General features: G+C 42.3%; 1 protein-coding gene across 1 annotated transcript in view; it reads left to right on the forward strand.

The window, feature by feature from the left end:
• Positions 1-16,413, forward strand: part of Etnk1 (ethanolamine kinase 1) — a 47,935-nt gene that overhangs the window by 7,590 nt on the left and 23,932 nt on the right. Inside the window, exons 3-4 of the mRNA XM_005364581.2 lie at positions 8,972-9,231; positions 15,978-16,118. Of these exons, the coding sequence (XP_005364638.1) occupies positions 8,972-9,231; positions 15,978-16,118 (401 nt within the window). The remainder of the gene's footprint in view (positions 1-8,971; positions 9,232-15,977; positions 16,119-16,413) is intronic.

Here is a 16,413-nt window from a genome sequence, read left to right on the forward strand (position 1 = left end):
GACCACACGTGACACCTATAAAGATGGGTTCTATAGATTGACCACACGTGACACCTATAAAGATGGGTTCTATAGATTGACCACACGTGACACCTTTCAAAAACAGGTTGTATAGATTAACTGAGCAAAACAAGTTTACAGTAAGGGTCTGGGGGAGGATTCAGTATGGTCTGTGGCTGTATAAATAGCACCAAGGTCACTAGGCTGTTAACCGCAGCCAGTCAGCCTTCTGGGTTATGCATCCCTTCCTTTGAAGGAAGAATCTCGTCTGTTCAACAGTCCAGGTTCCCCCAGTGTTTATCTGTGAGAACGAGGGCCTCCATGCTTCCTATACAATGGGACTTCTGCATAAATGTGACTTTGAATAAATGATAACCTTGTATGGATTTAGAAGAACCCAGTGACTATCATACACTAATAGAATGTCGGGTAGATACTGTGGGCTGAGACAAGTTAAATTTTACTTGTGCATATTTCTGTGTGTGTATGCCATGTGTGTACAGGTACCTGTGAAGGGCAGAAGGTGGCATTACATTCCTGGAGCTGTCTGGGTTCTGGGAACAAAACTCTTGTTCAGTAGAAGAGCTGCTCTTAACTGCTGCTGTCTCCGGCCCAGACAGGACAGTTTACACATTGAGTTAAGGGCTGGCTACATTACTCAGTTGATGAGGAAGGCACTTACTTGCTGCTAAGCCTCTTGTACTGAGTTCGAATCCTAGAATCCATGTGTTTGGAAGGAGAGGACTAACTCCTGCAGACTGGTTTATGACCTTTATATGTGTGTGTGTGCACTCACAGATGATTTTAAAAACAGTTTTTGAAAAAAAAGAGTTGCATTAAGATGGGATAAAAGGGACTGGATAGATGGCTCAGCTGTTAAATGTAGTAATAGGTGCGGAGGAGCTGCGTCCCCAGTACCCCTGCCGCACCCCGGCTAGCTTATGCCCCGAAATAATTACACGGACACTGTATTCATTTAATCACTGCTTGGCTCTTTAGCTCCAGCCCTTTTCTTGGCTAACTCTCGCACCTGGACTAGCCCATTTCTAATCATATGTGTGTAGCACCCCAAGGTGCGCTTACCGGGAAGATTCTAGCCTACGTCCATCCTGGGTCGGAGCTTCATCGCGTGTGCCTCAGAGAGCAGAGCTCTCGCCTCTGCCCGCTAGAGTGGAGTATCATGTCTCTCTCTGAGGCGTCTGCCCCTGAGAGGAGAGCTGTCGAGTCTCTGACCTCACTTCCTCTTCCGCCCAGCATTCTGCTCCGTTCACTCCTCCCCCTACGTTCTAACCTATCAGGGCAAGCAGCTTCTTTAATTAACCAATGGCCTTCCTCCATCAGTTAAAAGCACTTGTTTGTTTTCCCAGAGATCCTGTGTTTGATTCCCAGCACCCACATTCCACCTCACAGCTATCCATAACTCTAATCTCAAAGGATATGAAACTTCCCTTTTGGCCTCCTGTGGGCACAAGGCACACACATGTGCACAGACATGCACAGCAGGCAAGACACCTATACAAGTCCATCAACTTTTAAAAATTTTTTTTTTTTCGAGACAGGGTTTCTCTGTGGTTTTGGAGCCTGTCCTGGAACTAGCTCTTGTAGACCAGGCTGGTCTCGAACTCACAGAGATCCGCCTGTCTCTGCCTACTGAGTGCTGGGATTAAAGGCGTGTGCCACCACCGCCCGGCCAACTTTTTAAAAAATTAAGAAAAGATAGTATAAGATCAGGGCTAGAAGATGTCTTAGCCGGTAAAGCTCTTGGCTAAAATGCTTGCTGTGTTAAGTGTGGCCTGGAGTTTTGACCTGCAGTACCTGTAGAAGTGTTGAGTGCACAGGTAGACCTGCTTGTGATCCTAACAATCGGAAGGTTGAGGTGGCTTTCTGTGGCAAGGTCGCCAGCTAGATTACCTGTGGACTAGCTCTGTGAGTTCAGCAGAGGAGTGCCTGAGGACGGTCAGTCTTGGGCCTCTCCATGTGTTTTTGCGTATGTGTGAACACACACACATGTGCACGGCATGCAACAAGGAATTGCCCCAAGAACCTTGTTTTATATTTAAAAGTGCGTGCTTCGTCAGGTGGTGTCTTTGTGTATGCATCTCCGAAAGGAAGCTGGGCAAGTGACTGCTCACCTGGGTTGTTAAACTCAGGAGGTGGAGAGGGTGCTTGAGTTCAGGAGTCCAAAGCCTGCCTACCCACACAGCAAGATCACTTCTTAAAAGTAAGTTTGAGAAAAACCTCATGAAGCAAACTGTATTGTGTAGACCTAAACTCTGGGCAAGAGATAAAATATTGCCAGCAACTTAGACTTTCTCTGTTTCCTTTCTGGTCTTACCCTTGCCCTCCATTTTGAGTGCCCACCACCATGGTAGCAGTACTTTCTCTTTCTCCTCCCTCCCTTCCAGAAAATGGATCGGATTTTTTGGATTAGTTCTTTTTCACAAGTTAAGTTCCTAGATAAAATAGTCACCTATGCATCATTTTATAAGAGTCTGCATAAACACCGTCATCACACTAAAAATATCCAGAGTTAAACCTTAAGAGTAGAAAGGAAGGACTGCTTTCTGCATACCTACATGATTAACCTTAGTTTTTTTTTGTGTGTTTTTGTTTTACTGTGATCTACTCAAACATTTTACAAGAGTTATACCCTATACTCATGTATACAATTTCACATTAAAAATATCTGGGTGGTGGTGGTATAGGTCTTTAATCCTAGCACTTGGGAGGCAGAGGCGGATAGATTTCTGTGAGTTCAAGGCCAGCCTAGTCTAGAAAGCAAGTTCCAGGACAGCCAGGGATACACAGAGAAACCCTGTCTTCAAAAACAAAACAACAGCAACAACAACAACAAAACCTTTCAATTATATTTAATTTATTGCATGAGGACAGGCGGGTATCAGATCTTTCCTGCTCTCATGTGGTCCTTGGGGAACTGAACTTGGGTCCTCAGGCTTGGCAGCAAGTACCTTTACCTGTTGAGCCATCTTGCTATTTCCTTGTCTTTTTACTAGCATTTTATAAGAATTTATTCATGTATGATAGCTGCAAACATTTGATTGTGTAAAAAAAAAACAGGTAATTTACCAGGTGTGGTGGTATATGCCTTTAATCCCAACACTGTTTAGGCGGAGGCTGTGAGTTTGATGCCAGTCTGGTCTACATTGTGACTTCCAGGACAACCAGAGCCATGTAGAGAGACTCTCAAAAAATGGGTGTGAGGAGAGATGGGGTGGGCGACTAACTGTAATTTATGTTTCCTTGTGACAGGTCATATGCTCTTGAGCATAAGACCCTCTTGCCTCTACCTCCCAAATACTGGGATGTCAGGCATTGGATGCATAGCTTGTCTTTTTATTTATTAAACTGTTTTAGTTTTGTAGCAGTTAAAATAATATTCTAGCTGACTATCTGCATGTATATTTGTTACTTTGATGAATTTTTTTGAGTATTTCCATAGGGTAAATTCTTACTGGAATGGAAAAGTGATAAACTATGTGTCAGGGTTTTCTGGAAATGTGTCAGGGTTTTCTGGAAAGTGAAGTTGTTGAAGTGGCTTATGTGACAGCTAGCGGGTCTGCAGTTCCTAGGACGGCAGCGTGAAACTCTGGTGGAGCTTGATAGTGCAGTCTCGAAACAGAATTTGTTCAGCGTTGTTTATTTTTGTTTTATGGTCCTTCTTCTGATTAGATGAGGTCTACCCATGTTATATAGAATAATAAGTCAACTAATTGTGTGTGTTTCCCCATGGACAGTACATTTTCATAGTGACACTGAAAAGATAGGTGGAGTTTAATCACTCTGCCAAGATGTGGGCCATAGTAAACAGCTGAGCTTTTGATTCTTACGAAGCCAGGCTTCACACAACTCAGCTACTGTACCTAGTCAGGGTGTTCTATTTTAAGTGCACAGAAGAAAAACACAGGTAGGTCCCTTCCAAAATCTGGGCAATTCTATTCATTTTACCAGCTTGCACTTCCTGGAATGAGATTGCAGCAGGCTGGCATGTCACAGCTGTCAAAGACTCTTCACTAGTGAGTTTTGGGTTCCCTGTTAGCCCAGCCATAACTGACTTATAAACTATGAAAATGTACTCAAATTTGGCCTACAAAATAAGTTAACTCTGCACATATGTGTGTATAAATGGGAATTATCTTCCTCTGTAGTTCAGGCTTGCCTGTAACTCACTGTGTAGCTCGTCTCAGTTGATTTAGAAAAAGAGGCAGCTCCTGTGCCCTTGGTCACCATCTCCCCCAGTTGATTTAGAAAAAGAGGCAGCTCCTATGCCCTTGGTCACCGTCTCCCCCAGTTGTAGTAGTCTTGGTAAGCAGGGAGCTGCCAGGCAAATACAGTTTTTCTCCATTGTGATGATTCTGGGATTAGCGGCCCCAGATTTTGTTTGACTAAGTCCACATCCATTCTTGCTTTGCCTTTGGTATCCATTCCTAGTCAGCCTGTGTCCTTTTACTCGGATAGTGTGGCTAATGACCAGGGAGTCAAGCACTTTCTCAGTGTTTTGCACACTCTGTAGATGCAGTGACAGAACGCTTCTGCAGTTGATCATATCACTGCTGGGTTCTGCTCACGTTGGAATGCTGTTAGCAGTTGTCAGTGTTGTGACAGGACAGCCCTCAGTGCTGAGGGTCAGTGTGCTCTCTGTCCCAGTTCTTTCCCCAGGTAGTGACTGCGCTCGTGTTGCTGACCTAGACATTTGAGTCATAGACAGCATCAGGATTACATGGGCTCCATTACTCTGGGTTTAGATAAATAGGACAGCTTTACTAACGACATGGTTTTCTCTTCCTACAAATGGATGATTTCTATGTTTGAGTTCAGAACCACAAACCATTGAAAAGTGAACAATTTCCGCCCCTCAGAGATGAGGCTCCCCTCCTTTTTGCTGCATCCTCTCCGATTTCTGTGGGCATGTCCCGGGGTTCCTCGTAGATGTAACTGATCTGTGTGTGGCATTCTCTTCTCTCCTACTTTTAACTGAAATGCTGTCATGTGCAGGGCACATGTCTCTGTCGAGTGCCCATGTGCTTTCTTTTCTTTAGGTGTTTTTGATCCAAGATTGTTTGAGTCCACAGATACACAGCTCTTTCTCTGTGTATAAATTTTATACAACTACATGTTTGTGTACACATGTATTTTCTTTCAGATAATAAGATGTGGCTGGAGAGATGGTTTAGTGGTTGAAAGCTCTTGTTGCTTTTCCAGAGGATTCAGCAGGTTCAATTCCTAGCACCCACATGGCAGCTCACAACCATCTGTACTCCAGTTGTAGGGGATCTGATGTCCTCCTCTCAGCCTGTACAGGCATTAGACACATTCATGGTGCATAGACATATATGCACATAAAACACTTATACATATAAAATAATTAAAAATAAGAAAACTAGAGACAGGGGCATGATGGCATGTCTGTAATCTCAGCAGTGAGGAAGTAGAGGTAGATGATGGAGTTCAAGGCCGTCCTTAGCCACATAGTGCAAGGCCAACCTGGGCTACATTAGACCGTATCTGAAGCACACAGACAAACTTAATATTTTCAGTGTATTCATATTTTGTTATTTGATGGAGGAAGGTAGCTCCTACTACTGTTATTGAGGTATATGCATTAATTTTGAAAATTTGAACATTAAATCACCTTTGCATTCCTGGAGTAAATCAGATTTAGTTGAGATGTCACATTGTTTTTATATGTTTCTGTACTGATTATTAATTTAAGAGTTTTGATCTTTTCTTTTGAGACAAGGTCAGCACAGGTTGTCCTCCAACTCATGGTCTGGCATTACGGTCCTGTGCTCTGGTCACACCCATCTCACGGCTTCTCATAAGACACTTGTGTTGTTTCCCTTTGTAGTGTCTGGCTGAGATTTGTTTTTTATTTAAAAGTGTTGCTCCTAACGATATATGTGTAAAAATCTGTTGTATGTGTTGCGTAGAAGTTTGTAGTGGGAGCTGCGGGCTGCGTTCCTGCCACCCAGCTCCCGGCCGCCTGGCTAGCTTATGCCCAAAATAACAACACGGAAGCTGTATTCTTTTAAACACTGCTTGGCTCATTTCTATTAATGTGTGTAGCACCAAGGTGCGCTTACCGGGAAGATTCTAGCCTATGTCCATCCTGGGTCGGAGCTTCATCGCCTCTGCCCGGGAGAGGGGAGCATGGTTTCTGAGCTCACTTCCTCTTCCTCCCAGCATTCTGTTCTTTTTACTCCACCCACCTATGTTCTAACCTATCAGGGCCAAGCAGTTTCTTTATTAATTAACCAATGACCTTCCTCCATCAGAAGTTATCTTAATTCCCTTTATTGTTTTCTTCCTCCCGTCCCCTCTCCTCCCTCCCTCTTTCCTTTTTTAGCCTCCTGGTTTCTCTCTTTCAGTCTGTCTTTTTTCATTCACCAGTAGCCTGGGCTATTCTTGAACTTGGGTCCCTCCTGCCATCCTTTGTGCTGAAATCTACAGGTATGCACCACAACTGCCAGTTTACTCCTAGCTTGTTGAGCTGTAAGGCTAGATCCCTCTGTGTGTGTGTGTGTGTGTGTGTGTGTGTGTGTGTGTGTGTGTGAGTGATGCCTGGAGGGTCGAATCTAGGCCGTATCTGCATGTTAGGTGTATAGTGTACCGCTAATTTATACCCTTCACTTGTAGTTCCTTGCCCTTTTCTAATATATTAAGCTTAGTTATTATCTCTTACTTTGCTTATATGTCCTTTGCTTTGTATAGACTAAGGCAGTCTCTCATGCAGTCTGCTCTACTTTTCTCATCTTGTAGGATTGGCCATGGGCCTGTCATACTTTCTTGCATAGGCCACACGACCTGTGCTGAACTTGTCACTGTCTTTGGTGATCTTTCCGTTCAGACTCAGCCTGTGCATCTGTGTGATGTTTAAGCATCTAAGTCATTGATATCACCTTGCCAACTTCTAGGAGGACAGAAACAACCTAGTAAGTCTGTCTTCTGTCGGTCGGTGACAGTTCTTTATGCTGAGCACAGGAATATGTGCAGGTATCTGCTGGTAATAGGTATCTGCTCTGTGCAGGGTCTGACAGCCCCTACGGAAGCTTGCATGGCTTGTCTCCTTTCCCACCTGTCACGTTCTGTTCAGCGCCTGACTGCTCATTTTGCTCGCTGTGGTGACACCAACACCAGGATGCAGTGGACTGACGCTCACACTTCTGCTGCTGCTGATACATGCCACTTGCTTGACAAAGTGTTCATTGCTATTCAGTCTGACATGTTTCTGAATTGCCACCCAGCTAATGTCTACTCCTCAGACGATTTGAATGTGCATTTGATTAATTTCTAAAACAGGTAAACACTGGGATAAATAACAAAATTAACTTCAACTATTTCCTACTTGGAGGTCTATGTGCATATTTTGTTTCTGTCTAGCTCACTTCCAGCTATTTGAGAAACTGCTCTTGAATGTTAAGCTTTAGGCCTTACTGAGGCCCTCTTTATAATCCAGCCAGTCATTTGGTCAGATCATACAGCTTTTGAGAGGAGGTTGCCGAGTTGGATGTGGTGTGTGTTCTTTGGGTATCCTTGATCAGTTTCATCGAAGCATTTTTCTCTGCCTTTTGAAAATCAGCACTTGAGAGGCATGTTTATTGCCAACAATTATTAGGGCATTTTATCTATCTGGTTTTGCCATATACACAATTGAAAGTATTGGTACGTCCAGATATAGATGCCAAAGCTTGGTGAACTGAGGTCTTTATGACCAGTCTTAGTTATATTTCACAAGGATGTACTTTCTCTCTGGGTACATCTGCACCAGCTTTCTATTAGCACAGTATGTACCAACTAGTTTGATGATGTGGGATATTCTGCTGTTTATGTGTTGCTCTTTATTGGTTAGTGAATAAAGCTACTTTGGTCTATCGTAGGGCAGAATATAGCCAGGCTGGAAGAGATATATAGAGTAGGCAGAGTTAAGGAAACGCCATGTAGCTGTCAGAGGAGAAGGATTCTGTTAAGTCATAGCTTTGTGGCAATACATAGACTAATAGAGATGGATTAATTTAAGATGTAAGAGTTAGTATAACTAAGAAACCTGAGCTAATAGGCCAAGCAGCATTGTGAATTACTGTGTTCTTATGCATTTAGTACAATTACATACATTTTTTTCTTTCCTCTTCTCAGAAGTGTGTGTGTGTGTGTGTGTGTGTGTGTGTGTGTGTGTGTGTGTGTGTGTAGAGGGATTATAGGGTAGGTGGGAGAGTGTGAGCCGGTTTCACTCTGGCTTAGAGCTCGCTATATAACCCAGGCTAGCCTTGAACTCAGGATCCTCCTGAGTGCTGATATTACAATGTTGAGTCATCACACCTGGCCTTTCTTAGATATCTGAGACAACACTCTTTAGTATATTTTGTGTGTATATGTGGGTAAAGACATGCTGTAACCTATGAGCAGAGGTCAGGGACAGCTGTCAGTTACACTCTCCTTTTCCTACTAGCTTCTGGAATTGAACTCTTGTGTCAGATGTGCTATTAAATGCTCTCACCCTCTGAGCCATTTTGCTGACTAGAAATATAATTTTTTTGTCAGTTTTTTAAGCTTCTAAGCACTGAGTCTTCTTCCCTTCTCCTTTGTCATACTGTTATCTGTGCATATCAAGATTGTCCATCTCCTCATGTGGGCTAACTCACTGGTGCTTGTCAGGTCCTTCCCCTGTATACAGCTGGGGATCACAGGGCTTGCCTGATAAGGAAGCACTTCATTTCTGAGCTGTGGTCCCACGTTCTCCAAACAGATTTTTGATGTTAAAAAGCAGGTATTTTTCTTCTGTTTTTCCTGGGTTTTGGAGATTGAGCCCAGGAATTGGTGTGTGCCATCCCTACTAAGCTATACCCAAACCCTTGGTGTTTGCAGTTACCCTTTTATTCACCTACCGAGTTATCTGTAGTCCTATCCTTAGAACTGCATAGTCGAATTTCTCTGTCTTTTCTGCTTTCCCTGGCAGCTCTTCACAGATGGGATCACAAATAAGCTCATTGCCTGCTACGTGGGTGATACCATGGAAGATGTGGTTCTGGTGAGAATTTACGGCAACAAGACTGAGCTGCTAGTCGACCGCGATGAAGAAGTGAAAAGTTTCCGCGTGCTGCAGGCTCATGGCTGTGCACCTCAGCTCTACTGTACCTTTAATAATGGACTGTGCTATGAGTTTATACAAGGAGAAGCTTTGGACCCACAGCATGTCTGCAACCCAGCTATTTTCAGGTAGTTGCCTTTTCTAAATATTTCCCTTAGAAAAATAATATTATGTTTACTAAGGAAATACATTAAAATTTTTAAGATCACATTTCTTGGTGTGTGGGTTGCAGAGAGAGGTGTGTGGGTACGAGTTTTGGTGTTTTGTGCTGCAGCATATTTTTAGTGTCAGGACAACTTGCTGGGGTGCATTCTCTCCCTTCACTGTGCCTCTTTGGAGTCAGATTCAGGCCATTTGCAGGTTCTTATGTATTTTTAACAGCTGGGTGTGGTAGTCCATATAGGTAATCCCAGGAAGATCTGTTCAGGGTCATCCTCACCCACCTAGAGAGTTTGATGTCACCCTGGGCTACATGAGACCTTGTGCCCCTACCCTCAAGAAACTTAGTTCTTGAACACCTAACTGTAGTAAGAATGGCAGGCCGCTTCCCACCACCCGGCTACCTTTACCCAAATTAATTACACAGAAACTGTATCCTTTTAAACACTGCCTGGCCCATTAGTTCCAGCCTCTTATTGGCTAATTCTCACATCTCGATTAACCCATTTCTAATAATCTGTGTAACATCACAAGGTGGCTTACCAGGAAAGATCTTAACCTGCGTCTGTCTGGAGTGGGAGAATCATGGCAACTGCCTGACTCGGCTTCTTTCTCCCAGCATTCTGTTCTGTCTACTCCGCCTACCTAATTTTCTGTCCTATTAAAGGCCAAGGCAGTCTCTTTATTTAACCAATGAAATTAACACAAAACAGCAGACTCCCACATCATTTCCCCTTTTTCTGTTTAAACAAAAAAGAAAGGCTTTCACTTTAACATAGTAAGATTATATACAAACAAAACAGTTATCAAGCAAGAATTACAGTTAATAATATTTATATCTATTTTATCTTTTATCATAACTAAGGAAAACTATAATTATCTATCCATTCTTCAACTCCATTAAAGACTCCAGAAGGATATAATATTATTTAAGTAAGCAAGAAATAAGAAACTTCAAACTCTAGAAATGACAGAGACATCTCGCTGCCTGGACAGTCACCCAAAGTTCTTTTGTACCGTTGGGGCATCCATCTTCAGCCTTCAGGCCCATAGTATCCAGCAGACATTTTCATGAAGCAGGAAATTCCAAAGACAGTTCAGTCACTTTCTGCTGTGTCCTGCAGAATGTCTTGCAGACTCTGTCATGAATCAGGAACCCCGAAAGACCATCTCACCTTTGGGCAGGTTCAGCAGTCCTCTCTCTCCTTGTGTCCAGTTTATGCATCAGTCCAGGCAAAAGCAGTTTCTTGCCCAAATGACTATCAAACTCCATAAGGATCCTCTTCAATGCCAATCTTCTTCTTGAAGTAGATTGGTGCTGCCAGGAGCAGACATGTCTCATTGTCATGAAAAGCCCTAAGTTATTAAAACATTAAATGCCATATTCTGAAGTCTTTGAAAGATATGAAGAATGCCTATTCAACTAAAATATATATACATATATCTAGAAAATCTAACTAACATGGACTACAAACTTGACTATTATTAATGGTTATCCATTAACAACCTATATTTCTTAATTATACATTACATTTTTACATGAACTACACAATCACAATACCTTAGTCAAGGTCAGAAATACATATAACAAAATTGACCTTAAAATCCATACCAATGCAAATCATTCATAACTATATCATATCCCCCTTTAAATGTAAAAGAACATTTATAAACAATATTTGGGAATATGGACATAGTTATTTCTCTCCAAACTGCTTCGTGCTGAATGGGGGTGCTGTTAATCAGGTCTTTCATGGTATAACCTGGGTGCTCAGACTTTTGATTTATTGTCTGATCTGTGTTAGAAGTTGAAGCACATGAGAACATGAAGAATATCAAGTGGATATCTTATTTTAGCTGCCAATATGGTGATTGTAGGTAGATTCAACTACACTTGAGAGAACAAGAGTGGGCACGGTAAATGATGTCTTGTTAAAGAGCCTTACAACGGACCCTTCCTGAATGGAGTCCATGGGTTTTATTTTTAAAAATTTCAAATGAAAACTGATTAGAAATGAAGTGTGCCCAATCATTTGCCTGTGCTGAAACTGCCTGAAATTCTGTTAAATGGTATACATTTTTATTCTTTTTGGGGGAAGGGGGTTGTTGTTGTTTGCTTGCTTTTTGTTTATTGTTTTTTTTGAGACAGCATTTCTCTATGTAAATGCCCTCGCTACCCAGAACTTGCTCTGTAGACTAGGTTGGCCTTGAACTCAGAGGTCCGCTAGTCTCTGCCTCCCAAGTGGTGTGTCCCACCACTCCCAACAATGTTTTTGTTTTTTAAGTTATACTATTAATTTAAATATATTTAAATTTTATTTTGTAACACTGTAAGACTTTGTAGCAGGTATAATTCTAAAAATATCAGAGTTCTGTACTAAAGTTGGAGACTACCACTAGAATACTTAGGAACTTTGTAGTGTCTAATTTAATAAAATTGATGCAAAATAATCCTATGAATAAGATATTGATAAGCCTGCTTAAGTAAATGAGAAACTAAAGCATAAAAACATGTCAGTCATTAACTTGATCCACCTGTAGATGCTGAAGAAATACCATTGATGGGTGACTAAGTCCTTATGTATTAGAATAGAATGTAAAGGAAAGTGGTGTAGGAGGGGTCTTCTTTCTAAAGAAAACGGCCTTGGCCTTTTGATAGGGCAGCCCTTTGAGTGGGCGGAGCAGACAGAACAGGATGCTGAGAAGAAGGGAAGTGTGGCAGATGCCATGGCTCTCCTCTCCGAGACTGACACTGGTTAGACTCATGCCGGTAAGCCACAGTCAAGTGGCCGTACAGATTATTAGAAATGGGTTGAATCAAGATGTGAGAGTTAGCCAATGAGAGGCTAGAACTAGTGGGCCAGGCAGTGTTTAATTAATACAGTTTCTATGTGGTTATTTCGGGGGTTAAGCTAGCTGGATGGCAGGACATAGCCCGCTGCTCCTCATTACCACAGGAAAGCAGGGCTTAGTTGTGCTGCATAGAAAACTTGACATTGTTGGGCTTGAAGGGGGCAGGCAGAGTGAGTGCAGACCACCAGACCTTTCTGTTGCCATTTTAGCAGTCACAGTTACATAGTAATTCAGCAGCTACAGGGTTTCTTTACTAAGGAAACTGTAATATTTTTGACCAACCTCAAGTGGAAAGAATAGATTTTTTACAAAGTTCTTCCTTAATGTCATTGAGTGACTGATTTTAAACTTCCTCCTATGTACTGACCAAGTTTGGGTGCTCAGTTGAGCCCCTTGTATGAGATGACAGGCGTCTAGAACATGTCTGCCTTCCACCTCCAGTTGTCTGTGTTACTTATTTCTACACACAGTGTGAACACCTCCAAAACTGTTAGACTGTACTCTTGAGCATCTGAGTACATGTTGAGTACAGTCCACCATTGTGGATAAGTCTGGCCCACAGATAGTGCGTGATAGTGCGTGGAGGACAGAGAGAAAGCAGCTGGGGTGGGGAAGGCTGCATCATGGCACTTCTGTGTAGTAGTATTTGTGTGGAGATTGTGTAGGACTTGGTGTGTAGCAAGGTGTAACTTGGTGAGATTATTTTTTTTTCCTCACTCATTTTGGTTTTGCTTGGTTGAGTTCATGGATATGGGACCTACAGAGATGGAAGGCTGACTGCAGTTTTTAGTCTTATGTAAAGGTTTGCCAAAGCTAATTTTAGTACTTACATAATTTATAATTATGTTTGATTAAAATGGTTTTACTTAATATCTACTCCTTTAGAACTTAAGTGAATGATACGATCTAGGTCTTACACTCAGCACGCAGGTAGAGTAGTGTGTACTGGTAGAAACCATCAGCCGGGCGGTGGTGGCGCACGCCTGTAATCCCAGCACTCGGGAGGCAGAGGCAGGCGGATCTCTTTGAGTTCCAGGCCAGCCTGGTCTACAGAGCGAGTTCCAGGACAGCCAGGGCTTTTACACAGAGCAATTCTATCTCGGCAAGAAACCAGACATTGACCTACACAGGTATATTGTGTGACAACTGGCTTACATCAAGTGATGTGTTGAATTGATCGTTTTTTGAAAAGGAGGCTGAAAAAGGAAAACAAGAAATTGATAGGAATTGAGTTAGTTGGTGTTTGAAGGGAGTATATTTGCTATTTGCTTTCTTACTCAGTTTATTTCAGATTGTGTCATAACTCTTTTATGGCATTTTAAAATGCTTAGCAGGTTTTATTAACCACTAGAAAAAAGAAACTACAAAAATCAGGAAAGACAAGATTGAATCACTAATATGTCTGAATCATAGATTATTTTGAAAGGGATTATGGAAGTTCTCATCTTTACTGAACTTGGATGAAATGAAGGATAAGCCAAATTCCCACACTCAGCAAAACAGAACAGATAACAGGAAGTGAGGCCAACCCAAACTCCTCACCCAACCAGAGAGGAAATAGGATAGGAATGATCCTTTGCTGGCATGGAGTATACCTGTGCTTGGGACATGGAGACAGGCATGGAACCAGGTGGTCAGGAGTTCAAGGTCATCATCCTCAGCTTGTAGGAAGTTCCAGGCTTGTGTATACTTCTCCTTCCTTCTCGAATGCTCACTTGTACACATGTGACCTGCACAGGAACATCAACAACAAAATAAATGTTTTTAAAAGCTGATTGATGCTGGAGTTGATGACTCTTTAGTTAAAAGCACATGCCTCTTGTAGAGGAACCTGAGTTTGGTTCCTATGTCAGGCAGCTCACAAAACTGCTTTTAACTCCAGCTCCAGGGGATATAATGCCTTTAGCCTCTGGGCACTCATATGCCCATAGCCACACATACACATATTCATATCCATAAAATTAAAAACAAAATAATTCTTGCCTTGCCTTAGTGGTGCATGCTTTTAATCCCAGCATTCAGGAGGCAGAGGTAGGCAAACCTGAGTTTGAGGTCAGCCTGGTCTACAGAACTAGTTCCAGGACAGCTAGGGCTGTTACACAGAAACCCTGTCTTGAAAAGAAATCTTAAAAAAAAAAAAAAATCCAAAAACTGAGCGAGGTGACTCGTGCTCGTTTTGCCAGCCTTCTGGAGGCAGAGACAGGAGGATTGCAATATGTTCAAGGCCAACCTGGGTTACAATTGAGTTCTAAGTCAACTTGTAGAACAGTGTGGTCTGTCTCAAAAAAAAAAAAAAACAGGAAAGGTTGGGGGGTATTGGAATATTTGATTGGGTTTGATCACTAGCACAGAGAATAAGTTAAATAAAATAGTAGCAAAAGAGATTTATGGTTTATTGCTTTAAAAGCATACTATGATATACTTGTATTCTGTTTCTCCATACATCCTGGGCAAGTATTATATCCCTGTGTTGGCGGAGACTGCTTGTTTTTTTGACTGCCCAGACCTGAAATAATCAGACAGAAACTATACTAATTACAATACTGTTTGGCCAATGACTCTAGCATATCTTTAGCTAGTGTTTACATCTTGAATTAACCCATTTCTGTTAATCTGTCTATTGCCACTAGGCTGTGGCTTACTGTTGCTGGCATATTACTCTTTTGGCAGCTACATGGTGTCTTCCTGGCTCCGCCTTCTTTTCCTCCTCTGTCTCTGCTTAGAATTCCTGTCTTGCTCTATTGTGCCCTGCCATAGGCCCAAAGCTGCTTCTTTGTGGTAATAAAACACCTTCACAGCATACAGAGGGAACTCACATATCACCCCTGAGCTTTGCTCCTTTCACAGGCTTAAGTCAGTCTGTATACTCCTAACTTTGGTGATTCAGTGGGTTACAGTTTTAGGATTAAGATCAGCATTATATAAGCCACATGAATAAAACTCAAGAATATTCATGATGGAGGCTGGGAATGTAGCTCAGTTGGTAAAGTGCCTGCCTGACATGTGTGAAGGCCTGGATTGGTTCCCTAGCACTGCTAAACTGGGTGTGCTGGCACCCAGCTGTAACCCCAGTAGGTGACACAAAAGTATCAGAAGGTCAAGGACATCCTTTACTGCCTAGTCCATACTCCGAGGCCTGCCTATGGTGCTTAAAAGTCAGACAAGAGGAGTAGATGTGGTAGAAACTGCTAGCATGGGTATTTGTTTAATCACAAGCGTTTATGACACTTGATGCTCTGTGTATTAGTTTGACTTCTCAAATGTTTTTGTATGTTAATGTTTATCAGGGAAGCTTTTAAATACTCTCATTCATTGGCTAGATCCCAGCCAAACCCATTAAACCAGATTTTTGGGGATAATAATTTGTTTTTCAGCAATACCATTGATGAGGATTGCTTCTACTTCTGGGCTCCTCACTGCAATAGTACCTTACGTGTTAAGTGTCTTGACTGTGGTGATGTTATTTTCAGAGGGAGAAGAGACACTGGCCTTAATGTGAGTAGAGGCGAGCCAGTAGGGATTTGTAGCCAAGGAGCAGGATGTGAAGTTAATAGGTCAGATGTTCAGTAGGCCAAAAAATATTAATAGATCAAAAAATAGGGTGGTGTCAGGTGTCAGGGATGTTAGCATACAGCCTGGTAGGAGATGCACTGCAGCAGGGTGCAGGCCCAGCAGCCCGGCCAGGTATGGCCAGGCATGTGGTAAGCAGCCCTGACTGACTGGGTAGAATCACTGTTAAAGTGGGAGCTTAGAAGGAAAGGCCACAGAGATGGGGAAGACAGTTGAGACACCTGACAGAGGTGATCAGTGAGGACCAGCTTTATTGTTCTGAACATTTTTGTGCTGTTTTGTTTTTAAACAGGCTAATAGCTCGTCAGCTTGCTAAAATCCATGCTATCCATGCACACAATGGCTGGATCCCCAAATCTAACCTATGGCTTAAGATGGGAAAATACTTCTCCCTCATTCCCACAGGATTTGCTGATGAAGATATTAACAAAAGGTAAATTACTAAGGTATTTGTATTTCTTTGCCCTTAATAAGGACTTAAGGATAACAAAGCCTGTATAAAGTTTGGTTTGTTCCCCTCTCTACACTAAAGTGGCTCTCAGATGGCACTACAAAAATAGCCTTGCTATCCTTTTGAAGGCCCCCACCCCTGAAAAAAATGGCCCGAAAATATTAAAGGGATGATGGAGATGAGACAAATAGACTGCCTAGGAGTAATTCTAAAGAGTATTGCGAAAGGGTGCAGTGGTACAGTAATTCTAAAGAGTATTGCGAAAGGGTGCAGTGGT

Source organism: Microtus ochrogaster (assembly GCF_000317375.1).
Source record: "Microtus ochrogaster isolate Prairie Vole_2 chromosome 14 unlocalized genomic scaffold, MicOch1.0 chr14_random_2, whole genome shotgun sequence".
NCBI classification, from domain to species: domain Eukaryota; kingdom Metazoa; phylum Chordata; class Mammalia; order Rodentia; family Cricetidae; genus Microtus; species Microtus ochrogaster.